This window comes from Symphodus melops (genome assembly GCF_947650265.1).
Source record: "Symphodus melops genome assembly, chromosome: 9".
Lineage (NCBI taxonomy): Eukaryota > Metazoa > Chordata > Actinopteri > Labriformes > Labridae > Symphodus > Symphodus melops.
Window position 1 is genome coordinate 26,134,152 of NC_136699.1, and position 26,693 is coordinate 26,160,844.

General features: G+C 47.7%; 2 protein-coding genes across 2 annotated transcripts; one reads left to right on the forward strand and one right to left on the reverse strand.

Moving 5' to 3' along the window:
* Positions 1-2,150: 2,150 nt before the first annotated feature.
* Positions 2,151-11,077, forward strand: ugl (ureidoglycolate lyase; the record flags this gene model as incomplete). The annotated part of the gene is made up of 15 exons (XM_079352501.1): positions 2,151-2,180; positions 3,012-3,140; positions 3,230-3,448; positions 3,923-4,013; positions 4,083-4,159; positions 5,572-5,682; positions 5,755-5,814; positions 6,901-7,057; positions 7,207-7,405; positions 8,466-8,544; positions 8,623-8,715; positions 8,867-8,939; positions 9,017-9,084; positions 9,769-9,893; positions 10,708-11,077. 15 exons carry the CDS (start codon positions 2,151-2,153, stop codon positions 10,877-10,879), a joined length of 1,683 nt encoding a protein of 560 aa, XP_079208627.1. The 3' UTR covers positions 10,880-11,077.
* Positions 11,078-12,303: 1,226 nt separating this feature from the next.
* On the reverse strand, positions 12,304-22,487 carry naa15a (N-alpha-acetyltransferase 15, NatA auxiliary subunit a). Its single transcript, XM_079352688.1, has 20 exons — positions 22,159-22,487; positions 20,874-20,958; positions 20,180-20,284; positions 19,734-19,891; positions 19,499-19,633; positions 19,036-19,189; positions 18,742-18,861; positions 17,753-17,848; positions 17,546-17,652; positions 17,393-17,465; positions 17,145-17,314; positions 16,901-17,053; positions 16,070-16,198; positions 15,754-15,967; positions 15,466-15,659; positions 15,281-15,389; positions 15,095-15,193; positions 14,583-14,726; positions 13,270-13,367; positions 12,304-12,990 (listed from the first exon to the last, which is right to left on the reverse strand). The coding sequence occupies exons 1-20, from the start codon at positions 22,210-22,212 to the stop codon at positions 12,781-12,783; spliced, it is 2,607 nt and encodes an 868-aa protein (XP_079208814.1). The 5' UTR covers positions 22,213-22,487; the 3' UTR covers positions 12,304-12,780.
* Between the last annotated feature and the right edge of the window lie 4,206 nt (positions 22,488-26,693).

Genomic DNA, 26,693 nt, shown 5'->3' on the forward strand with positions numbered 1-26,693 from the left:
CTTCTTCTGTGGTCATCATAGACGATCGCTGCTTCAGCGCCACCCACTGGTCAATAAAATAAAGAAGCACGTTTGGCGGGTTTTGTAAATGTTTATTTATAATGATTTTAAAGCTTTCTTAAACAATTGCAAAAAGTGATATATATTTCCGTCATGCTGTGTTTTGGCAGATCTTTTGCAGCACATAGTTTGTTTTCTTGTCTTAACAAGAAAGAGCTCTCTAGACTGCAATTAGTTCAAAATTCTGCAGCAAGAATTCTGACCCGCACAAATAGGAGGACCCACATATCCCCTGTTCTGAAAGACCTTCACTGGCTGCCAGTGTCCTTTAGGTTCAGGTTTAAAATCCTGGTTCTGGCCTTCAGAGCCCTACATGGTCAGGCTCCCTCTTACCTTAGTGAGCTGATCCAGCCTTACGCCCCTATGCGAGCGCTGAGGTCTATGGATCAGAACCTGATGAAGGTCCCTCGAGCTCATTATCACACTAGAGGTGACCGGTCGTTCCAGGTCGTTGCTCCGAGCCTCTGGAATGAACTTCCATCATCCTTGCGCTCAATTGATTCAGTTGACACTTTCAAGAGTCAACTGAAAACGTTTTTATTTGTCCAGGCTTTTAATTAGTCTCTTTTAGGGCTGCTATGATCTTTGTGCTGTCTGTATATGATGTTTTTAAACCCTGTTTGTGAAGCACTTTGTGGCCCCTGCCTGCGAAAAGTGCTATATAAATAAATTTTACTTACTTACTTACTTTTTTCACTTACTTACTTACATGTTGTGTTGTTTGTAGGAGCCATTTTCTAGTTATTTGTTATTTTGCATTTGTTTTAATAATAATAATAACTTTATTTATATAGCACCTTTAAAAACAGCTGTGTGTGGACATCACATCACAGGCTGTAAGTACAATGAGGACAAAGAAGAGATAGATATTGATAACACGTGTTGGTGTTTGTAAACAGCAGGGGGCGCACTGACTATAAGATATGAACTCTTTAGATGTTGCAGGTGTGCCACTGTTGGCTGATGGATCAGGAGGGGACACACTTTTTTAAACCATGTCAGGCAAACAGGTGGACGGGATGCAGAGGGAAATATTTGTGTCCTGTTCTTCTTTGATGAATTTATTGGCTGTCTACATCACGCCGCTGTCATTTAGTGACGTGTAAGGCTTGTAAAGGTTGGCTGTGGAAACTTAAGCAAGATCAGGGTTTACCATACCAAACTTTAACTGAACCAAACCTGGCCGATCTGTGGAAACGAGGCTTTTGTGTCTAATAGTATGTGGATTCAAAAAAATCAGATTAAAAAGCATCAAACTGATCAAGTGGAACTACAACACCTGTCCAAGATAAACAGAATAATGCGTGCAGTGTAAGAGATCCCTTCAAATATGACGACCACTTCATTGAAAAGTGTGATCATGCAAAATAAAACAGACTTGTGGAGGTGTTCCTGAAGCCTTCATGACAGAGCAGGGTTATCATCAAACTATGATACATGATGTGAAACCTGTTTGGGGAACAGAAACAATGGCAACTAAACTCTTACCAGCAGTCTACTTTGCACAATTCATTGGCCAATGTGTTTGTGCATTTTGCAGGGTTCCCTGTTATCGAGGTCTAAAAGTAAAGATGGAAAATTTGAGTGAGAGTATTTGCATTTTTTAAAATTATTTCTGAATGTGAGTATCTATCTAAAGATAAATGAAACAATTAGAAGGATAAAATAAGGATTTATATTAATATTTGCGTCTCCACTCTTTACTTATTTTTTTTTTCATTTTATTTTATAACTATAAATTTACTTTATATACTTTATTAACCTTCTATGAGAAAACTGTGGTTCTTATAAATCATTTGTTTTTAAAAGACGAATACAAGTCTAGCTGCTCTTGGAAAATAAAATATTTTTGTGTAAATTCTCCTGCAGTCTCTGATCTGTAGCGTGACGAAGAACACATGTTCTAAGTGTTTAAAAGATGTAACATGACGAACAGTAAAGGACTTTAAACTCAACACACAGGCAAACATCTTCCTGTTCAAACAGTGACTGAAGTGAGTCCAAAACCAAAGTCCACTTCTGCTGAGTGAAGGGAGGATCAACATGTCTGTGAGTATCAGCTGCTTTCCTTATTATTCTGTAAAGAACACATGTGCACTGTGATTGAGGAGGGAAACCAGGTGTGGACGGAGCGCTGAACTTTGATCGTGAGTTTCTTTATCTCCGGAGAGATTCAGAGCGCCGCAGCAAACACGCCGACGCTTTAACAAGTCAAAGGAGAGTGGTCCAAATATTAACCTGGAAAAGGGAACAAACGTCCATCAAACAATATCTGAATAAGCTGCAGTGTCGTCACCTGCACTCAAGAAAAGTGAGAGTTTAACATGACGTGAAAGAAAAGCTTAGTGACTGCTGTGAACTCACTGTCAGGGTTTGTGGGTTTGGGACACTTGCATTTTGAACTTGTCTCTGGGTGAGCAGATTCAGATGCTTTGAGTGTGTGGAAATGTTTAAAGATGTTGTGCATGTGTGAACGGGGCTTAGGACCCTTTACCTCAATGCCACCTTGTACAATACGGGAATGATGACGCGTGCATCATGTCAACTAAAGGTTAAATGAAGAATGATCCACATGTCTAACATCAGTACGTCATACCTGCAGTGTGTCCTGTGTGAATGTGTGTGTGAGTCCTGACTGTCTCCAGTGAGGGAGAAGCTGGAGTCCTGCTGGCTGTGTTGTTGTCAGAGCTGTGTTTACATGGACGGGACGGCCGGCTCCTCCCCTTAGAACTCGGTCAGGAATTAAACACAAAAATGGAAAATAATTCAGAATAAACTAGTTTTGAGAAAAATGTATCCGACATGCATTTTGGTTTCATAGTTTGTCTCATGTCCTGTCTGTTAACTGAGAAGGCGGGGTTTATGACATGTACTGCAGTCGGCCAGCAGGGGGAGCTGCTGTTGCTCTCTCCATCTTATACATCTATGTGGCGTTGTGTTTTCATCCACAGGGTCCCCTCAGCGTGGAGCTGTCTCCCCCCCCCTCAGGTTTAGAAGAAGAGTTTAAGACCGTCTTCACCAGAGAGTCCCTCCTCTTCCTCCATGAGCTGATCTCCACGTTTGACGAGGACGTGTGTCAGGTAGCAAACATGGAGCGTCCCTGTTTTTTTCATAGAGTGAAAGACCTGTTTTAATTCAGGAAAACCAATCCTAACTCGTCTTTGCTCAGGTCCTGCAGTTACGAGTGTCCAGAAAAGCCCACATGGATCTTTCCGGTGAGCTGCCAAACTTCTTGGATTCAACCTCCCACATCAGGAAGGACGCGGCGTGGAGGGTGCAGCCCGTCCCCCCGAGGCTCCAGAGAAGACATGTGGATGTGGGAGATCTGGCTCCCTGTGACACTCAGCGCTTTATTAAAGCTCTCCTGTCTCCAGCACAGGGCATACAGGTATTTCTCAGGGGGGCGTGGCCAGAGGCGTGGCCAAGGGGGGGCGAGGGTCCTCTCATTTTAGTGTGTCACTCTACCGTCTGCCAGTTCTCTGAACACACGTCTTCGGTCGAAGGCCTTATAGAAATACGCTTAGAAGATACACGGTATTTTCAGTGTGTAGTTTCAATCATACAAAAATAAACCAGAATATCGACTTCAGCAGCAGGCATTAAGTAGATATGGTTAAAACTGTGAGTGCCTTCGTTTCACCGACCTCGTCACAAAGGTCAGGACACGCCCCTGAGAATTCCTTTCCTGGGATTGGACACCTTTGTAGTTTCATCATAAATTCTCGTATTCATGACAACAAGGGGTTAAAAGTCGTTTTGGGATGAAAGAAAAAACATGGAGAGAAAAGGCGGTGCTTTGGTTTGACTCTGGAAGTCGCCTTTAAAAGATGAAAACCAGCTCAGCGTGTTTGTTTGTTTGCAGGTTGACTTTGACGATGGAAACTGTCCGACATACTTCAATCAGATCAAAGGCGTTCATAACGTGTTCAAGGTCGTTCATAACCAGCTCCCCGGTGCGTACCGACATCCAGTTCATACTGGTGAAACATCTGCACCAGTCTCTCACTCTCATGTCTTTACAGATGTCCCACACATATCTCAGGCTCCGGTGCTGATGCTCCGCCCCCGCGCCTGGAACATGGTGGAGCACAACATGATGGTAGTTTGGCTCTTTACACTCTTTGTTTAAGAACGTGCAGCTGAAGAGTTTGATGAAATGGAGATTCAGACAGAAGATTGATTCTCTCTGTTGAATGTGTTCTGATTTCTGGGCCCCATGAAAGATCTAACATCAACCCCAGCACCAGTAAAGCCATTAGAGTCCTTCTTTAGTCCCCCTTCTTTAAAGCAACAGTTACTGCTAACACACCTGTAATATTTGATAAAAACAGGAAATAATACAATCTCAGGTTCTCAGGTTCTCAGGACTTCAACATGTTCGACCCCCAGCTGGATTGTGGAGTTTCAATGTTCTCCAGGATTCGGAGGAAATGATGAGGAGACGTAGTCGGTCTGAAACTTCTCGGTGAACCAGCAGTGTTTTAATTACTGACATCCAGTATTGTATTTAGACGTGAACAAAAAACAGGTGAATAAATAAAAGTTCTAGTACAAATATTAGTCAATAAGCATTCCTAACATAAAGAAAGACAGCAGTCAGAGACATGTCCCATACCCAAAGGTTTAGGGAGACCCTCTCATTCAAGCCAGCCCGCCGCAGTCAACTCCAGAGAAGAGAGGAGTCCAGCCCCTCTCGAGGAGCTGGGTTCCAGAGCCCAAGCCGGTACCTCTCGACCCCCCGCACAAGTTCAGGCTCCTTCCCCCCCAGTGTCCGGGGATCGGGTCGCCAAGGCCCCCCCTTGTGGCCTGCCGCCTGATCCACATCACAACTGGCCTCTACGGTGTCCTCTGTGGGTGGTGGGTCCACAGGAGGACGGGCCCGACCCCAGGCTTGGATCCATTGTGGGGCCCTGGCTGCGCCATGCCGGGCGACGTCACGGTTCCTGTTCTTCATAAGGGACCTTTGAACAGCCTTTGGTATGACCCGTCTCCTAGGACCGGTTTGCCTTGGGAGACCCTAGTGGGGACATAAAGTCACCAACAACTCCCCCACTAAGATGAGGTAGCTGTTCAGGGAGGAGAAATTGTAATAAAAAAAAAAAAAAGGATTTTTTCTTTTAATAATAAACCACTAACAAAAACAACTAGAAAAATTAACTGAGAAAAAAAAACCTGTTCTCGAAAACAAAGACCAAACAACGAGCAGCTTCGTGTCTCGTAGCCTCCAGCACACAGAATGAGTCCTCTCCCTCTGACAGCAGCCACGCTGCACGTGCACTCCTGCAGCCTGATTACCAATTACCCAATCATGGCACCGACCTGCACCAGAGAGGGAGGGGCCTGTAACACGCTCTCATCTCCGACGTGCTGACGTCATCAACACGCAGGAGGAGCATCACGGACTGTCTCAGCCTTTTATTCACCATTCATGATAGATGATATCATTTTTAAAAAGTCTGTTTACAACACATGAAAGAAGTCATTGACTGTCTTTCTCTGGCTGTTTGTCAGGTGGAGGGAAAAGAGGCTCCGGGTCCCCTCTTTGACTTCGGACTCCTCATGTTTCACTGTGGAAAGACGCTGTTTGAAAACAAGAGTGGACCTTTCTTCTACCTCTCCAAAGTAACACACAGTCACTCAGAGGATATGTGCCTTATGAATGAAGTCTACAGAAACTCTCTCATCTTGTTCCAGGTGGAGAGCTTCATGGAGGCTCGATTGTGGAACAAGATTTTTGTCTGGACACAAGAGAAGGTTTGCAAAAAAGAAGTGACTATTTTATCCAACTCTTCCATTAAGAATATAAATCTGTAGATCTAAGTGAACTTCTCTGAGTGTTTCTTCAGCCATCATCAGCATTGCCTTTGGATTTAAAGCTCAAGTGAGGAACAGTTTGCGTTGATTTTGGCGCCCCCTGTGGTCAGAGCAGTGTTTCTTATCTCTGCTGAGTTTGTCCTGTACATGTGTAAGTGTTGATAAATCAAGCAGGCCTAGTTTCTCTCACCAGCACAGCACTGGCAGCTCCCAGACCTCAGCTTCAGAGCCCTGCACAGGAATGAGTCCTAAAACCAGGAAGTGAGTCAGCATGTTAGCTCCACGGGTTCCAACCTCTCAAAGTCAATGGGGATTTTAAATGTGTTTGTGTTTAGACGCCTGAAATAAGGTCTGTGGTTAACACAAGCTGAAGAGATGTTGACGTTTTGTTAGACAAGATAAACTACGTTAGCTAAGACCCCCACTTGTGAATTTTAACGTTTTTACGTGTGCTTAAAACAGCGGTTGCTAACGAGTGGCTAACTGAAACTACAGTGGTTGTCATGGAGACATTAAACGTCATCACGCCGGGAGCTCTCTCACTAATCCTCCTTACAGCCTCTCGTCTTTTTGTAAATATTAGGTTAATAAACAACTTATTAAGCTACGGTTTAGCTAGCTTGTCAAAACCGCTGATTAGATCAATGAAGCATAACCGACCGCGGTGTAGTTAGCTTGTATCGTAAGGTTAGCTTTTTACTTTACTGCTCTGATCGCAGACTGTAAACATTAGACTCTGATGGAAACTTGTAAATGTACTCGGGCAGATGTGTAATCATGACCATTTGACCCCAGTCAGGCAGACAGGATCACATCAAGCGTGTACATGGATCCTGATCTAAGCAGTGTTCAACCCTGTTTATATTCGGATCAGGCTTTTATTCGGATGATTTGTGTCCATGTAAACGCAGCCACAGATGCACATTGAAGTGTGAAAGCCCGAATGTCAAAGGGGCTAAAGTGTGTGTGTGTGTGTGTGTGTGTGTGTGTGTGTCTGTGTGTGTGTGTGTGTGATTGTTTGTCCAGCTGGGCCTGCCTCCTGGCTGCATCAAGGCCACGGTGCTGATCGAAAATGTTTTAGCAGCGTTTGAGATGGAGGAGATCCTCTACGAGCTGCGTGATCACTCAGCTGGACTCAACTGTGGCATCTGGGATTATTCCGCCTCCTTCGTCAACAAGTTTGGTGAGACAGCATCTGGCCTTTCGCAGGTTTTGACATGCCTAAAACATTTCCCAACTAATCCCATGTATGGAGTTACAGGCTGAGGTCCAGAACTTGATGTACCATGAGATGTAGTCTTACTGAAGTCAAGCTTCCTGTTTCGCCTCCAGGTCACCGTCAGAACTTCCTGCTGCCTGACCGCAGTAAATACGTCAACATGGAGAAGCGTTTCCTGCGCAGCTACATGGACCTGTTGGTTCAGACGTGTCATCGGAGGGGAGCGCTCGCAACAGGTGGGATGGCTGCTCTGCTGCTGCCTCAGGACCCGCTCAGCGACTCCCACCGGAGAACATTGGCTTCTGTCACCAGGTAGAAAACATCCCCGGCTGGGATGCCCTCCGCCACTGTGAGTTATGCTTCAAACAGACACAAGAATCGGCTTCGCTGTGGACTGAACCCACCGGATGTCTTATCAGGAAGATAAATGTGTGATTTTTTGTTTAGAGGAACGGCTGCTCCTCAAGCCAGCTCCCTTCTTGGCATCAAACGTGCAATTTGTCATATGGAGCCTTGTTTATTTCATCAATTGTTAACATGAAGGAGGTGAACTTAAAGATGTGTATTGTATCCAATCAATGGGAGGAGCTCTAAATGTGTTGGCTCCACTTTTGTGAACCTGCCATGTCCTCCATTTTTTCGATAAATGGTAAATGGACTTGAGCTTGTATAGTCTTCCGACTACTCAAAGCGCTTCTTACACCGCAGATCACACTGATGGGCTGGACATAGGCCCATCCAGTAACTATCCATTCATACACAGCAGGGGGAGCAATTTGGGGTTAAGAGTCTTGCCCAAGGACACATCGGACATGTTGCTCGCAGGAGCTGGGGATCGAACCTTCGACCTTCCGATTGAGGGACGACGACTCTACCAACTGAGCCACAGCCGATACAGTCCGTGGTTTTGTCCCATTTAAATGGCTGAAGCCTTCCTGATTTAAGATTCAAGATTTTTATTTGTCACATGCTCACACAGATGTGCAGTGACATGTAAGGACTTTTCAGGTGCATTTGAAAACAGACTCTCGACAAAGCCGCCACGAAAGGATCCATCAGCTGCTTCCTTCGTGGCCCGACACATCCGAAGATTTATTGCAGCCAAGTTATGTCATTTTTTTCTACTCGATGGCACAGCTAATTTTAAAAGAGGTTTTGAAATTTAAATCATCTTTGAAATGAGTTAAGTCACATAAGTTGTGTAAGCTGGATAAATGGCAGCTGTTGAGGTTGCTAGGTGACCGGGACGGCGCTTCGAAAGGAAAAGGCTCAGTAGGGGGACGAAAATCCTCTGTGGACCCGACGGGTTCATTTCAGTTAGGTCTGCACGCAGTCTGCCCTTTAAAAGATACCTCTTATCTTCCCTTCTTAGACTGAAGTTGCTGGAGATGGAAGCGGGTGTGGACGGTTTCATGGTGTACGACCTGAGCTTGATCGAGCCCATGCAGAGAGTAAGCACCGGATCATGAGCCTTTCAAAGCTTTTTCTAAAAACAGAGAAGCTAACGAGGACTCCTTCATCTCCTTCAGCTCTTCCAGCTTCACACTGAAGGGGATAACCAGCTCGACCAGCTCCGACATGATGTCACCGTGACTCCTGACGACCTGCTGTCCATGCCCTCGGTCAGTCTTTAACACGTTTTAAAACAGAACTGCTGAAGATTCCCTGCAAAGCTGCAGCGTTTCACCACCGGGCTGGGACGTCAACGGAGAGCGGGAATGACTGAAATTACATCTTCAAAAGTTAAATATTATTTTGCTGTCCTGTCATCAGGGAGGAGTCACCCTGTATGGACTGAAGTATAACACTGCAGTTGGCGTGCTCTTTATTAATGCGTGGCTCTCAGGTGTGTGAAACATTCAGACTGAAGGTAGGTCGGCAGGAACAACAGAACTGTTATAACTTGACTCTGGCTTTTTTTAGGTAATGGACACTTCTTCTACAGAGGCCAGGTGGAAGATTCAGCAACTGCAGAGATCTCCAGATCACAGGTGGGTTCAGACTTCAGCACCCACCAAGTGAACCAAGCATAGTTTAAAGGTCACATATTCTTCTCCTCTTCAGGTGAAATCAGTGTCCTCGCTCCTCTTCATCATGTGTGTGAAGTGTGTTGTTGTAAATCCACTCTGATCCTGTATCTGATCATGTCTATAAACCCCTCTATTTCAGCCCTGCTCAGAACAGGCTGTTTCTGTGTCTGTAGCTTTAAATATGTAAATGAGCTGTGTCTGACCACGCCCCCTCTCTGGAAGGGCTCGGGTGTACTCGCTGCTTTCTGGCTCCATGTCCTATTGTTTACGGTGAGAAGGCAGACTCAGAGGGCATAACAAACACCTAGCTGTGGGAGGGTCACCCACCTGGGGGAGGGGCAAGTCAAAATGGCGTTATAAGTGAATAGCACATCCGTTCAGGCAATTAAAGACAGGACACATGTCAGAAGCACATGCATCATAAAGGAAGCTTCAAACAGTCTATGTCCTGGAAACAGTGAGTTAGCTTCAATGAACCAGTTCAAGCTTTCTTCATTTCATGATCAGCCTGCTAAAAGTGCAGGAGGACTTATATCAAAGGTTGGAGTCTGCCAGGCAGCAGGTTATCTGAAGTAACCATCCAGATAACCTTCAAGAGCGGAGGGCTTTAAAAGAATGGGGTTAAAATGTGTTTGTGTGTGTCAGGTGTGGCAGTGGATCCGTCATCAGACGAGGCTGGAGGACGACAGCAGGGTGGTGAGCCGGCGGCTGGTTACTGACCTGACCCAGGAGGTTCTGATGGAGCTCAGCGCTCTCTGTCACTCTGTCAGGTGTGCAGACACTCATGCTGATAGTCAATCATGTTACTGCTGTCCTCGTAAAGAGAGGACATTACTGACATGAGGGATAACTTAACCATATCAATCAGTCCCTCTGAGGTCTGAATGAAACATCAGTGTTTCTGAGCTTTGGTCCAAATATAACAAGCAGCAGAGGAGGTTTGTGAGCCTGTAGAAACCAGCTCTCTCTGAACGCTCTGTTTTGGTGTGTGTCTCTTTAAATACAATAAGCCCCGCCCCCTGAGCTTTCACTGAAGACATCACTCCTCTGCAGAGAGAATAAAAATGGCCGAACTGTTGAAAAGTTTAGCTCTAGCCTGAGGGTGGAGATACCAGGGGAGGGGATTTATTTGACCAGAATCCCACTGTGACATCACAAGGAGGGCACATTAGAAACGGAGCGTTTCTCTCTGTGTGTGGTCAGACTTCTGCAGAGCACAGACAAAGGACTGGATGGATTTATTTCACATGTTGTGGGTCTGTAGACTCAGGTTACACACGTAAATGTTCAAACACAGTCAAAGTGGATTTTCCCCCTTTAATGGGCTCGCCACTTTGACGTCGCTCGCTATTTAGCGTGCTTACAGGCCTTTTTAAAAGTCATGCATTGTATTGAAAATAAGACCAGCTCAGAACCCAATGGCTATATGTTACTGCAGCATAGTACGACTTCTTTTACTGTGCGCTGCATTGTCTAAAGGGAGTAACACAACCAGATTGTGAGCTGTAGTCAAAGAATCAACTTCCTCGCTTGTAAATCTGTGTGAATGAAAGAGCTGATTTTCTCTCTGTCGCTCCTCTTCAGGGCTAAACAGAGACTCAACACGGCTGCAGACATATTCCTGGAGGTGGTGCTGAAGAGAGATTTCCCAGAATTCCTCACCTCCTACTTGAATCAGGACCACACCTTTCTCAGCTCGCAGGACTTCAAAGAGGTGGAGGCTCTGCAGGCCGACGCTCCCCGACACAAACTGTGAAGCGTCTGAGAAGGAAGTGCGCCACACGCTCTCACTGGGTGTATTATTACTGACACCACAGTAAAAGATGATGCCCATTGAACTGCAATACAAAAATAAATCATGTTTTTCATAGAAATCTTCAAAAACGGGTAAAAATGGAAATGTTTCCTACTCGAAAGTAGAAAATGAGATCACAAAAATAAATCAGAACTCAGACCAGCTAAGTGGTGTTTATGTCTCCATCTGTGACCTGCTTCTGCCTGCCTGAAAAACACATCTGGAGTTAATATAAAAGGTTCTCTCTGGACCTGATGACTTACCTGAAAGAGTACAGATGGGTTTGAAGGTTGAACATAATGTCATGTTTACATGCACAAATATAAAAACCAGGATACTCCAGCAGCAACATGTTTGAATTCTTAGGAGACACCTTGAGCCTTAAAGCTGATTGAAGGAAAAAACAGCCAAATCTCTGCTCAGAGCATTTTATGAAATCATAACTGATAAATCAATCTGTGATAATGTTCTGTATGATTTCCCTTTATTTGGGGTCATTTCTCCCTTTCTCCCATCTTTTACATATTTCATGAGACTGTATTTTTTTGGTCTTTATTCTTTGGCATTTACTTCGACTTTTCTTTGTTTTATTGAAAAAAACAAAAGACGATCATTTTGTTTTTTAATGCCGTGACGTTTGTAAAGAAACTTTTAATAGACAATAAAATAAAAACCTGAGTGTGGATGTCGGCCAGATAAGGGTTCAGGTACCTTAACCAACATTACCCTTCAGAAGTGAATCAATAACACCAGTCAGCTGTTTAGTTTGTGTGTAACAGGTGGAGCGTGTCATCACATGATGTCACATGAGATCATCAGCTCTGGAATATTCCTCAAATCAACGCCACCTCTTCAGGACACAAAGAGCCTGCAGCCCACGTGACCTTGAGGACGGCTCCAAGAATAGTTTGATCGAGGTGTTGGTTCTATTCCGCGTCACATGACCCAGGTTAGAGGTTCACTGTACTGACACGGTGTATACGTTAGCATCCTACACGCCACACCATCAGCTGAAGAAAGAGCGGCAGAGACTTTACAGGTTTCAGCCTCCGGAAGTCTCTGGATGTTTGCAGACTCACAGTGGCGAGGACGTTCTGAGCACGCTCCACAGCTCCCAGCCGAGAAGCTGCAGTGCAGAGGAGCGCGGCGTAGCAGAATAAGCTAGAACAGTTCTCAACCGGTGCGTGGCGGAGAAGTGTTTGTGGGTCGTGGTCACGCTTCGTAGCGCCTGATGTCTTTAGCGTTCGACATACAAGCACCACTCGGCTGTTTGCAGGTGAACTTACAGTAAGTGGCCCCACCTACCGTACAGGAGTCCAGGTTCTCTGTAAGGAAGTGGACTGAGGCGGTTAATGTAGAAACAGCACCATCACAGAGCGACGCGCTTTTGTTTAGCAAACATTGTTTTTATTAATCCATTTGTCAGTTTGTAATATATAAATTACTTTTAAAAACGTGAGAAGCAGATGTACCTTCGAGATAACACAGGAGTCTTAGAAAACCTGGACTGTGTTTACAGAAGCCATCCTAACCGGCCAATGTCCGCTTTTCCCAGAATCCTCTTTGCCTCCTCGTGTTTATCTGCGTTTGTTTTCAGGACAGAACATCTGCGGGGCTTTTTGTTTTTTTTATCCTTTTAAAAAGTTTGTCTTCCTGCATGTCAGCTCCTTGTCCTGTGGCGCTGAGTCCATTCAGACCAGTGCAATATGTGTGTGTGTGTGTGTGTGTGTGTGTGTGTGTGTGTGTGTGTGTGTGTGTGTGTGTGTGTGTGTGTGTGTGAGGGGGGGGGGGGACGACTGGGTGTGTTGGCGGACTAAGGCGTCTGGCAGCAGGTTCCCGCCTCCTTCTCCTCTCGTCAGAGCTCACATCTCGTTTGACATGTCATCGTGCTCTCCCGCCGACAGGTCGCCATTGGCACTGATTGTGGTACTGTTGTCATGGTAACCAGGGGGCATGAAGGACAGGCTGTAAGGGAAGAGCTTGTGGCAGGCGGCTCGGTACGCCTCGGCCGCCTTCTGCTGATCCTCGCCCAGCTGACCGTCACGCAGGACCTTAAGCACCTCAGTACAGATCTGCAACACACACACACACACACACACCACACACCACACACACACACACACACACACACACACACACACACACACACACACACACACACACACACACACACACACACACACTTGTTAGCAACTAACAGAATTTAAAAAGCAGACGGTCACAAATGTTTTGAATCAGTGAAAACAAACAAACACGGCTTCACAGTCTCACACACACACACACACACACACACACACACACGTACACACACGTACACACACACGTACACACACACACACACACTCACTCACCTGGAGGCTTCTTCCACACAGAGACTCGTCCAGCGCCGTGGCGATCTCACAGGCCATGGTATCCGAGGAAGGCTGCAGGTAGACCATCATCTTAGCAGCTGCAGAGACGAGAGCACAATGACCACGTCACGCTCCTCATGAAAACACTGCTACGGACTGTCTGCACGCCACCTCTACGGACTGTCTGCACGCCACCTCTACAGACTGTCTGCACGCCACCTCTACAGACTGTCTGCACGCCACCTCTACGGACTGTCTGCACGCCACCTCTACGGACTGTCTGCACGCCACCTCTACAGACTGTCTGCACGCCACCTCTACAGACTGTCTGCACGCCACCTCTACAGACTGTCTGCACGCCACCTCTACAGACTGTCTGCACGCCACCTCTACCGTCTCTACAGACTGTCTGCACGCCACCTCTACAGACCGTCTGCACGCCACCTCTACAGACTGTCTGCACGCCACCTCTACAGACTGTCTGCACGCCACCTCTACAGACTGTCTGCACGCCACCTCTACAGACTGTCTGCACGCCACCTCTACAGACTGTCTGCACGCCACCTCTACAGACTGTCTGCACGCCACCTCTACCGTCTCTACAGACTGTCTGCACGCCACCTCTACAGACTGTCTGCACGCCACCTCTACCGTCTCTACAGACTGTCTGCACGCCACCTCTACAGACTGTCTGCACGCCACCTCTACAGACTGTCTGCACGCCACCTCTACAGACTGTCTGCACGCCACCTCTACAGACTGTCTGCACGCCACCTCTACCGTCTCTACAGACTGTCTGCACGCCACCTCTACAGACTGTCTGCACGCCACCTCTACCGTCTCTACAGACCGTCTGCACGCCACCTAAAGTGAAGATACATCCTGTGTGTGTGTGTGTGGAGGTGTGTGTGTGTGTGTGTATGTGTGTGTGTGTGTGTGTGTGTATGTGTGTGTGTGTGTGTGTGTGTGTGTGTGCGTAGGTGTGTGTGTGTGTGTGTGTGTGTGTATAGGTGTGTGTGTGTGTGTGTGTATAGGTGTGTGTGTGTGTGTGTGTGTATAGGTGTGTGTGTGTGTGTATAGGTGTGTGTGTGTGTGTGTGTGTATAGGTGTGTGTGTGTGTGTGTGTGTGTGTATAGGTGTGTGTGTGTGTATAGGTGTGTGTGTGTATAGGCGTGTGTGTGTGTGTGTGTGTGTGTGTGTATAGGTGTGTGTGTGTGTGTGTGTGTGTGTGTGTGTGTGTATAGGTGTGTGTGTGTGTGTGTGTGTGTGTGTGTGTGTGTGTATAGGTGTGTGTGTGTGTGTGTGTAGCGTACCAGCCAGTCGGTGTGGGATGGAGTTGGAGTGTTGGCTCAGGTAGTTCTTGTTGAAGCTCTCCGGGCTGCTCTCTCCAAACAGTCTGGAGATCTCCTGCTTCAAAACGGTCCGGACCGCCTCGGCCAAGTCAGCGCTGTCACTCACTGTGAACACACACACGCACACACACACACACACACACACCAACACTTAATGCATCTGGGCGTTTAATATTGTTTGCGGGCTGCCAGAGCTCAGGCTGGTGACAACAAGGTGAATTACAGGTAACATGAGCACAGACAGTTTCAGGAGGAGTGGGAGACACAATTCAACTAGACATGCAAAAGACTGGACCAGGTCCCCAAACCTAAAAGACTCATGAAGCACATGAGGTCGAGGGGTTTGAAGCACGGGCAGAGTCGGCATGAGGACCGACGCACGAGGCTGAGCATGTCTTTATGTGATCATGGAGCGTGCTCACTGACACACGGCGAGTCCACATCCACACGCTGACAGACCTTCTCACACTCACCTCCTTTGAAGAAGCGCACCAGACACTGGTGCAGCCACGGGTGGGACGGCTCGATGGCGACGGCTCTCTTTATGGACTGCAGCATCAGGAGGTACTTCTCTGCAGGGACGCAGGTGTAAGAGTTGAGCCTTGTGATTTGTCAAGTGTGTGTGTGTGTGTGTGAGGCGTGCGAGAATCAGTCTTAACCTTTCCTGAAGTAGATCTCGAAGGCCAGCAGGTGGGTCTCGATCTGGTTGCGCACCAGGTTCTTCAGGGGGATCAGGAACTTCACGGCCTCCTCCAGAGGGTTCTCCGGCTGGGAAAGAACAAGAACGGTGAGTCGGGCTCAGGCGGAGAGGAAACGTCTGCAGGTGCAGGCATAACGAGCACACCTTGGACAGCTTGTCTGGTATTAGCTCCTCCTTCGGCCCGCCTATCTCCTCGTCGTCGTCCTCCTTCTTCTTCTTCTGGTTCTTCAGCTGTTTCTCCTTCTCTGCATTCTTCTTCTCCTCCTCCAGCTGCGCCTTCTTCTGGGCTCGCCGCTGTTTGTTGCGCAGTTTCTTCAGCTCTTTGTCTGTCAGATTTTCTACGGAGGGGTAAAAAAAAGGTAAGGACGGTTAGCTCCAGGGCTCAGCTGTGAAAGTGAACGGTGGAGTCAGAGCGCCCTCTGCTGGACTCACCGGCGTCGGCCTTGCTCTCCTCGCTGTCGTCTGCCAGAGGCTTGTCGTGCAGCTCCAGGTAGATCTGGATGGCCGTGCGAGCAGCTTTGAAGTAGAAGGGATGCTGCCGCAGGACGTCCTCCAGCTTCAGCAGATCCACGTAGGAGCGCAACGTCATCTTCCTCATGCAGTACGTGTGGAAGTCGAACTGGTCGTCTGTGATCTCCACAAAATGCTGCAGAGGAGGAAGAGGAGGAGGAGGAAGAGGAGGAGGAGGAGGAGGAGGGGATGAGCCAGCGTTTAGAAGTCAGAAGATTTGGAAGCGCTAGAAGCTCACCCTCTCGATCTCGTGGCACTTCTTCAGGGCTTCTCCCAGCTTGTTCATGTCTTTGTAGGCGAGCGCACACTCCGTCTGGAACCACATGCACTGCATCTCGTTCAGGTTCTCCACAGCCGACGTGCCCTCCTGAAAACACACACACACACACACAGTGACAGCGTGAATGTGTGCACACGGTTAACCCGGCCCCCAGAAATCAATCCATCCAGTCGTTTGTTTGCTTCTGCAGAAGTCTGACAACACAGAGAGAAACGCTCCGTTTCTAACGTGCTCTCTTTGTGATGTCACAGTGGGATTCTGGTGAAAAAATAAATAAATAAATCCTCCCCTCCTGTCGTCTCCAGCAGCCATTTTTTCATGCTGACAAGTTGCCGTGGAAGCTCACAGCTGAAATCACCATTGCAACCCGTGGAAGAGAGGGGCGGGGCTTATTGCATTTAAAGAGACACACACACCAAAACGCAGCGTTCAGAGAGAGCTGGTTTCTACAGGCTCACAAACCTCCTCTGCTGCTGGATTCATGACATATTTGGACCAAAGCTCGAGAAGTAAACCCAGAGTTTATGTATGCACGTGTACGTAAGAGGGGCGGAGCTAGCAGACCACGCCCACGCAGGACAGAAACACGAATCCGGACTGAAACCCCACGGCTGCACGAGCGATAGCACGTTGAATACAAAACATCAAAGTCGACTGGATGGAAACGCCGCTCGTTCTTCCTTCAAGTGTTTGTCGATATCACTTCCTCCTCCGCTCTCGTGATCGGCTCAGAGATCTGATTGGTCGGTGGGGGGAGTTTACTGCAGGTAGAGTGTGTGGCGTTCTTACCCGGGTGAACTTGGAGCACATCTCCTCGGCCTCCTTGACGAGGCCGGCCTTCAGCATGTACTTGGCACACTTTGAGTTGATGAAGCGGTCGGCCGTGTCCAGAGCCTGAGCCTCGTCCATCCACCGCGCCGCCTCCTTTATGTTACCTGCATGCTGCCACACGGAGAGAAGACGACGACTGTTCAACCAATCAGTGACGCTCGGCGTGATGTGACTGAGCCCTTCCTGCAGAGCGCACACAAACCTTGTAGATCTTGGCCTTGATGAGGAAGAGCTCGATGAGCGTCGGCGTGCTCTCGATGGCCGCGTTGATGTACTCCAGCGCCAGGCCGTGCTTGTCGATGAAGTCGAAGTGCTGCGCCAGGAAGTACTGCACCCACAGCAGGGTGGTGGGAGGCTCCTCCTTCCCGTCGTCTGCACAAAGCGGGACGTGATCCAACACGTGATTTTGAAGCCAAAGAAAAAGGAAGGCAGCTTTATATCAACACTCACCGTTTTCACTGAACATTCGGCAGCTTTTTAGACACCTTTCAAAGCCCACGACTAATTCTTCAATGATGGTGACCTGCGTGTGGAGATGAACAGAGACGCGGGTCAGTGTCAGTGCTGGCGTGCAGAGTGACAGGAAGTGAGCGCCTGCCTTACCTTCTCTTTGTTAGTGTAGAGCGACTTGAGGGTGGTGAAGACGGGCGGGCAGCCTTTACTGAAGTTCATCCTCAGGTAGCTGTCCAGACATGCACGAAACGTCTCCCCTGCCAGCGACACACACGGGAAAGGTTCATTCTGTTCATGTACACGCCGCACTCACACAAACACGCCGTGAGTCACAGCGGCGGGCCGGGCGGCGTTTACCTGTGAGGAAATTCAGAGGCAGCCTCCGGGGAACCAGGCCTTTAGGAAACTTCAGCCAGGAGTCCTCGTAAATCTTCTGACGCTCCTCTACGCTCCCTGGACGAGAGAGAGAGAGAGAGAGAGAGAGAGAGAGAGAGAGAGAGAGAGAGAGAGAGAGAGAGAGAGAGAGAGAGAGAGAGAGAGAGAGAGAGAGAGAGAGAGAGAGAGAGAGAGAGAGAGAGAGAGAGAGAGAGAGAGACAGACAGAGAGAGAGAGAGACAGGAAGTTAGGAGCAAACATTCGATTCCTCCCCTCTGTTGGTTGCCTTGACAACGAGCTGTCCCTAAATGTTGGAAAGATCAAAGGAATCTGTCCTCTTCTCTGCTCCAATAGGTCGTCATGTGACCGGTTCACAGCCCGCCCTGCCCTGACCGCTGACCAGCAGGCTCACACCACAAACGTGAAGGGATGGCCACACGCGGCGAGCTCACGTGGGCGGCGTCCACGTGAGGTGAGAAACACAGAGCGTTCCCCTGCAGCCACGCCGTCTGTCTCAAGAGGAACGGCGTGTCCGCAAGAACTCGCCAGTTTCTGCAGAGTATGGAGGAAAGTCGTTCCAACAGGGGGCGCTCTGCTCGGGTTAAAAGCTGCACGTTTACACCGCCATGACACATCCTGAAGACTCCTCCCACCGAGCAGCAGAGCACGACGGAGCGTTTGCATCCCAGCAGCACCCGTGTCTGTGTCGATGCCACTTCCTGTGGCTGTCTGATGAAGCTCCCATTCTGATCCAGCAGGGCGGCGCTCTCTGACCCTCGGTGCATGAAGACTGAAATGTGGAGCCGTTAAAAGGAGGCGCCTCGTCCCGACACAGGTCACCTGGAAATATCAGTGTCGGAGGACGAGCTGTGCGCTCTGATCGCGTCTCCCCGTCAGCAGGCCCGTCCCTCCTCTGGGATTGTTCACCAGAAGGTGACGGTGAGAGGTGTGTTCCTGAGGACGGTGCTCACCTGGCTTTAAGGCCTTCTCCAGGCCCTGGTAGTAGGCCCAGTTCTCAGGGTTCCTCTCCTGGAGCTTCCTGTAGACCTCACAGGCCTCCTCAGGTCTGTCCAGGTTCAGAAGCAGCTCTCCTACACACACACACACACACACACACACACACACACACAGTTAAGATTATTTGGAGTCATCGTCGCTCTTCAGTCAAAGGTGAAACTACAGACTGTTATTACAAGTGGTCACATGGCTGCGTTGATTGTTTTTTAACGTCGGCCATCTTTCCCTTCAGCCTGTCATCGACCCACCTCGGGTCTCCTCCACGGCCAGCTTGTCACAGATCTGTTTCTCGTAGTCGTTGAGGTGATCGAGGGCCTCCCTGTGCAGACCGGCCTCCCTCAGGACCTGGTTCTGATACAGCAGCAGTTCACTGTACTCGTAGTCCACCTTGTCTGGAGACGTCTACACACACACACACACACACACACACACACACACACACACACACACACACACACACACACACACACACACACACACACACACACACACACACACACACACACACACACACACACACACACACAGGAGAGAGAGAGGGATCAATGTTTTGCTCTCAGGTCACTGGTGCAGTTCTTCTGACGGCCATGCGGCGGCGCTGCAGTGTTATGAAAGTTGCGTGCAGACCCTTTGCAGCATGTTTGTATTCTGTGTCTGCAGAGACCCCGCCCTCTGGCGTTCCCTGACGGCCCTTCATATCTTTTCACCTACTTGTTGCGTCTTGCGGAACTCCTCGACAATCTTGGCGGCCATCTCAAAGTCCTGCAGCAGGTGGTAGGCGACGGCGTACCCGATCCACGAGGCTCGCTGGGCCGGACGCAGCTGCAGCAGCTGGTACCGCGTCTCCTGGAGGACGGGGACAAGAGGGACGTTAACCATTTAAATTCCCTTGTGATGAGCTGCTTGAAGCTGCAGCTGGTGGATGGACTGACTGAAGAGCCCTCACCCTGTACCCCTCCAGGTCTCTCATCTGGATCTGCAGCAGGGACAGGTCCCGCAGGATCTGCAGGTTGTCCTTGTCCCACTTGAGGGCGTTGCGGTAACACTTGATGGCCTCGTCGTACTTTTTGTCGGAGCGCTGCAGCAGGCCGTAGACGTGCCAGCCTGAGAGAACACGCTGAGGAAACAAACTGGGACCGGACGCCTTCACGCCCAAGACGGTCCAACAGATCCACCAAGGGGGTCCTTAGATAATCCGGCTTCACTACATCTAACAACGGACCCCAGACTGAAGGGTCCCACCAAGCTGCTTTGTTTCTATTAGTGCGCTCACATGAAAGGGGGCGGAGCTAGCAGCATATATCCAATCAAACGCAGGATTGCTGACATTACTTAAAGAGGGCTGCAGACACACAGCGGGGGGCGAGAACGCCACGGCTGGTTGAAGGATACAGACGTGGCTCTTGAGGTCGTTGCGGAGGCCTCGTCTCACCAGCTCGTAGGCGTCCTCCTTCTTGCCCAGGCAGTTGAGGGTTAACCCCTTCATGGCCAGCGTCTCTGGAACGCAAACACGAGACGTCCATCACGCTGCGCGTCACACCGCCCGCCACTTTCACACCTCTGACGCCTTAAATCTGTGCGAGCAGCTCAGCCTGCAGCCTCCTGACCCGTCTGTATGCTGTGAGTGTGACTTCTGCAGGAGCGAGCGGCGCGACAAACAGAAGCGTCTCCTGTCGTCGTTCAAAGCGTGTTCAGAACTTTTCAACACGGGAGGATTTGTTGAAACTAAATTCATTTAGAAAAGGAAACGCTGCTGATACAAACACAAACCTGACTGTCGACCTGAGCGGCCGCACAAAAAGGGGAATTTCTAACTGAATATTTGTTTGTGCGTTCATGGATACCATGGCAACAGGAAGCTGGCAGAAAATAATCTGGGTGAAGCCGAAGTAAAAATACAGACGTTTAGCGTGACGAGCTTCAGGGAAGTGTGAAAACTCAGCTCGAGACTTTTTGAACTTTGGACCCTAAAGTTTTCTTCCTCGTCGTCAGGACGCTTCAAACAGAAGAATCACTTATTGGCGCCTTTTCTCCAGCCTCGGGCTGACAGTGACGCGGCGCCTCCTGCTGGCTCCGTGTGTCTTACCTCCATGTTCAGCGAACTTCGGGTTGCTCAGGATCTGTTTGCAGAACTTCAGACCGTTTCTGTACTGCTTGTGCTCGTAACATCTCTGCGAGAAAGAGAGCAGACAAAGCAGAGTGAAGGTGAGAGGTGAGAGGGCCGACATCAGACCGACCCTCGCTGAAGGCTCCCAAACACATCCAGCAAACACGCTTCTGCACTTCTAACTCTGAACTCTTTTATGCCCGTGTCCATCTGGCGTTCTGTCTGGGCAGAAAACGCGCTGACTGTGCACTTAGAAGTGTGTGTGTGTGCGTGAAGCGTTTGCTCGCTGAGAAGAAAAGCGCAGTGCGTCCCGTCTCCATGACAACATGTCTGTTGACCGCTGCGTGACCAACACGGCTCCGTTCATGTTTACGGGACGTTTTATAGCGCACGATCCGGAGGAGGTCAACCTGGATGGAATAACAAAGACAACGCCTTTCTGAAAAGATGAAAGATTTTCAACTTGACAGGTCGAAGCACAAAAATGGCAGCGTGGTCGGCCGTCGCATTCATTCATACACATTCACAGACCGCCGACAAAGCAGCGGGAGCAACTTCAAGCTGAGAGTCTTGACCCAGGACACTTTGGACATGTGAATGCAGAAGCTGGGAATCGAACCCCCAACCTCTCGGACTCAACTGCGGTTTGACTTATTCTGAATTTCATTTGAGTTCGTGCATCTCTTTTCTCATCTTCTGACAAATCAGAGCTCATTCACACACTGGTGGTACAGGCTGCGGGATCGAACCCTCGACCTTCCGGTTTAGTGCTAACCTGAATTATTCAAAGTTTAAACAAATGTTAAGAGCCACATGTTCCGGTGTGCACAAGCACACCTGTCTGATGACGCAGGTGTAGTTTCTGTAAGTTTGACCGTTAAGTAATTCATGACATAGTTTTAAAACGCGCGAGCTCTAAGAGTTACCTCGCGTGAACTTTAATCACACCTGTTGATCAACTTTATGAACACGGGACAGGTGCGTGTGTGTGTGCTTGTGTGTGTGGCTGTCAGGTGTCGAGCAGCTTTGTCATTGGTGCACTTTGATGGACATGTTGCTATGGTTACAAGGCCACAGCTCAGATAGGACACCGCGTTATTGGTTGCCAGGCAACTGTTCCGTCTGAGAAAGACTCCTCGGCGTAAATGAAAGAGCTGTACCTGGGTCTGTGGGTTACCTGTTAGCTACCTGCTCTGACTGCTACCACTGACGGCTACCTGGCGGACTAGCATTAGCCGCGTGCTAAAGTGCTTGCAAGCCCTACCAGGATCCTCTTGAAGAGCGCGTTCTCCTTCGGCGGTAAAATGATTGTGGGCATCGTGCTGGCTTTCTATGTCTCTGCCGGTCCACACATGAATGATGTCCGCTCCGGGTCTGGGATCCTGGACTGGTTCGGTCTCTCAGGGCTCCTCTCTCGCTCACGTGCTGAAGCCGAGGCCCCCTTCCGAGGAAAATGGCCGACGCGCTTCTCCTCCGGGTCAGGCTGCTCGCTGACGGTGCGTTCACTGGCTGTCGGAAAAGTCGGAAATATAAACCTCCAGCTAGTTCGTTCAGTTTTTAGCGTATTTAAAGATCTTCCTCAATAAAAACAAACAAAAAAACACTTCTACTCATTCTGAAAAGGGTACAATAACTAAGATTACTGTTCTTTAGATCCTTGTTCTATTTATTTTTTTGTTTGGACGATGAATGAAATAAACTTATATAAATACAAATAAATAGATTTATTTTGAGACTAAACAATGGAACGAAGGAAGAAAGAAAGAAAGGGAAGGGAAGGAATACAGAAAGAGGGGGATTTGGTCCCTGGTCCGGCCCATGGACCGAATAAAGATTCTATCAAATAAACAAGTCTGTCTCTTAAATTAATTATCTTATGTTATCCCAATAATAATATATTATGATTTATCTGAAAGGAAACTGAGTAGAAAGTTTCTTGGCACAGTGTGAAATATCTGATTGTGACTGATTAATAATGTTTAAGTTCAATAATAATAGTAAATGGCTATCTTAAATTAATGTAAATAAAGACATGTTTTAATAGAAAACATAAAGTGTGAGTCCGTGTTTATAATGTAAACACTTAAAGAAAAAAGTCTTTCATCGTTTTACCCATCACGGAAAATTAACTTTCCGAGGAGCACTTGAATACAGCATTTGACCTTGCATTAAAATTATTATTAAAATTAGTTTGTTCATATAAACCTTATTTCTAGATTCTGTCAAGTCTCTCGTTGAATTTTAAAATGTTTAAAGAATTGTTAGACCTTTTATTTCATGGGTCTCTCTTGGACTCAGACCATGTTTTACATCAGAGGGAGCCAAACCAATCAGGAGTGCACCGGCGCCCTCGTGTGGTCTCTTTGGGTAATGACACCAACAAGTACCAGGCCAGATGAAAAAAGGAACAAATAAATAATAATTATGAACATAAACACTCCATCTCATCACTCGTACGAGCTTAGACAGGTGTGGGGAGCCAGGTGATGAAGGGTTAAATGTGATTATATATAATTAAAGTGATTTTAATCGCACATGGAGTCCAGGGTCTGCTTTTTTTTTTTTTTTTTTTACTTCAGTATTAAAACAAAAGTTCAGATTTTATATTTAAGAACAGGACTTCTGAAAACAAAGTTCCTAAACCTCTGTCTAATGTTCTCTGTGCATTAAGATCTCTCTGTCCTTAAACTGACTGAACAGGTCAGCCTTTAAATTCATTTACATTTTACATGATCCATCTTCTGTTTCACTAAATGTCTCCCCAAATATTCACTAAATTCATAATTTCTCCACAGTGTAAGTGAGTTTAATTCTTCTAATACTCTTCTTTTATGAGGAGTCCCTGAACACATCACTCGTTGAAGCGACGTATCGATGATTCTGGGATCCTCCACTCTGCTCTCCTAGACTATTTAATCGATCGCGGAGTGTCAGGCTCGGACATCACTGCTCTCTTTAGCTAAAATGACTTTTAACCGGATATTTCACCGAGCTGTTCAAGTCAGCAAAGGTACGAAGGAGGCATCATGACCACGCGTTCATGACATGAAGGGGAATATTTGTGTTTAATAAGAGTGTTGTTAACGTTTATTTAACGCTCTGACCTTAGCTTAGCTTATTTTAGCATAGCATAGCTGAAAGCGTTTATTTCTTCTTCTGTGGCTGATTAAAGGGGTCATCATGTTCACGCCGGAAGTCGTGGGAGAAAAACTTGCCGTTGTCTTTCTAATGAATTAATCCTTTATTGATTTGAGGGGGTTTTTACAACAAAAAAGCAAACACATACTTTACAACACGACGTGTTTGAAAATGTACAGTCAGACAGGTGTGCAGGAGAGGATGTCTATCAGTGTTGCCATGGCAACCAAAGAGAGAATCAGCATGTTGATGGTCTCTTCATGACTCTTTGAATTATTTTTCTGTTTTCTGATTGGACAGTTGGATCCAGGTCTGCGTTCACGAGCTCCAAGCCCGACCCTGCAAACCCGAACTGGTTCCGAGTGGGTCTGGCCTTTGGATCAGCGGCTGTCCTCTGGGGCCTGGTGAGTTCTTCCAGAGCGGAGTATCCCTCACAAGTGTCTGCAGACAGACTCGTCTCCTTTCTGTACATCCAGTCAGCTGAACACGAGACCCTCGGGCCGTGATCAGACGAGCTCAGTCCAGAACCTGCTCCTCGTTTTGTCCTGTTGCCCATAACTTAACCTTCCCCATGACCCTTTGTGTCACCGCCACCAGAACAACATCACCACCCTCCACTAATGCAACCTCCAGGCCGTGTGAATGGATGAGTTAATACTGATGGACTCTTTACTCTGCAGCAGCCTCTACCATCAGTGTGTGAATGGATGAGTTAATACTGATGGACTCTTTACTCTGCAGCAGCCTCTACCATCAGTGTGTGAATGGATGAGTTAATACTGATGGACTCTTTACTCTGCAGCAGCCTCTACCATCAGTGTGTGAATGGATGAGTTAATACTGATGGACTCTTTACTCTGCAGCAGCCTCTACCATCAGTGTGTGAATGTGTCTGAATGGATGAGTTAATACTGATGGACTCTTTACTCTGCAGCAGCCTCTACCATCAGTGTGTGAATGGATGAGTTAATACTGATGGACTCTGTGTCGTCCGCAGCTCTTCAAGCAGCACAGCACAGACGTCCATGAGTACAAAGTGAGGAATGGTCTGGAATAACCGGCTGCAGCGCGTCGATTGGTGAGTGTCTCCGTGCTCTCTGCTGCTTCACTGTCCTCCAGGAGAAATCAAACCGATGTAAAGAAGTAACTGGTGACTCTCTCTCTTCTCGTCCTGTGTAGGAGGTCAGCTGAGCCGCTCCGTGGATGCAGCCGTGCGTGCTCGTCTGCTTCCTCTCCCGCTGAGTGTTCTGTGTAAAATAAAGATAAGCCATGTTGTGTAAAAACACCTGAGTCCTGATCGTCATGTTTGCTCTGCTGTTAGAATAAATACCACACGGGGGCGCCGGTGGCCATGTGCAGGGGCTGTAGTCCTCCAGACGAGCAGCCCGGGTTTGAGTCTGACCCGGGTCGTGTCATTCCCCTCTCTAGCTGCCACATCAAGGGGATCAGCACGACGTGAATATTTGTTTCCTGCTTTGTTCAAAAGGATCCAAACGTGGGTCATATGAAGGTCATATGAAGGTCATATACTTTACTAAAGCACGTGTGTGAAAAGAATCAGACAGGTGTGCAGGAGAGCAAGCAAACAAAACAACCAGTCAGCGTGTTTTATCATTAAAAACAATTCAGTAGACTGTGCTCTCTTTGTGCAACGTACACATTAAATATTAAAAATATAAACAAGCATTAAAGACCAACAAGACCTTGAATTTCCCTCGGGATCAATAAAGTATCTATCTATCTATCTATCTATCATGTAAAAGAATAAATTAAGGTAATAGTGCAGATTAGTAATTTATAGTTCCTTCACTTGTGTGCATGTATAAATAATACTTTTAATAACCTTTTAAAAAAACATCAGTTACCAAGCTGTATGAGCTAATCATGCTAAAGACCTCCCACCAAGTTCAAGTCCCGCCCTCTTATTTTACTCTCACTGGGACCATAAACTACAAAAATGAACACCTTGGTCAACCACTGGAGTCTCCCCCTGCTGGACATTAAAGACGGTGCATCCTGAATATTTTTCAGGAAGATGTTCCACCAAAGAAGGTCCTTTAGCAATGACAGGCTTGTGGTTTTATTATAATGTCTTTAAGAAAAAAAGCTTTTCTGAAATGAGACCCCTTCAATGTGAAAACCATGACCAGTGCTCCAGCAATCATCCAGATCTACTTTGTATGCAAAACATTTAAAGTCCACATCAGTCATATTATGTTGTTTAGACACGAGCACATGAGAAATGCACCAAAGCACGATTTGTCGTCTTCGACCTTCTGTGCCTTGCGTGACTCTACAGAAGAGACTAAAGGGATGAAAGTCACCAGGGTGTATGAGGAGTGATCAGTGCCTCCATACTGAGTCCAGCAGCAGCGGGACCTGATCCCTGTCAGACGTGGGGGGGGGGGACAACAGGCAAGACAAACACACACAGCTTATCCGACAATTATCAGGATTTGTTTTTGCTTGACTGATATTTTGTCCGAGTGAGCTGATGCCAGAACGCAGCGGGAAACTGTTTTCCTTGTGATATACATCGTCTTATCTTCCTATACCCACATGAACTCCTGACATTATTTTAATGTGAACTTTAAGGACATAAAGACATAATGACGCACGCGTGCTGACGGGAGGTGGCAGAAGACAAGACTCCTCATACTG

What these genes read in the sequence shown, in the direction of transcription:
- naa15a (XM_079352688.1), bottom strand. Translation starts at nt 22,212, where the DNA reads ATGCCCACAATCATTTTACCGCCGAAGGAGAACGCGCTCTTCAAGAGG. An exon ending in CGCTCTTCAAGAGGATCCTG is followed by an intron (nt 20,959 to 22,158) that starts GTAGGGCTTGCA and finishes TCTTTCTCGCAG; the next exon opens with AGATGTTACGAGCACAAGCA. An exon ending in GGCCGTGGAGGAGACCCGAG is followed by an intron (nt 18,862 to 19,035) that starts GTGGGTCGATGA and finishes GTGTGTGTGTAG; the next exon opens with GAGAGCTGCTTCTGAACCTG.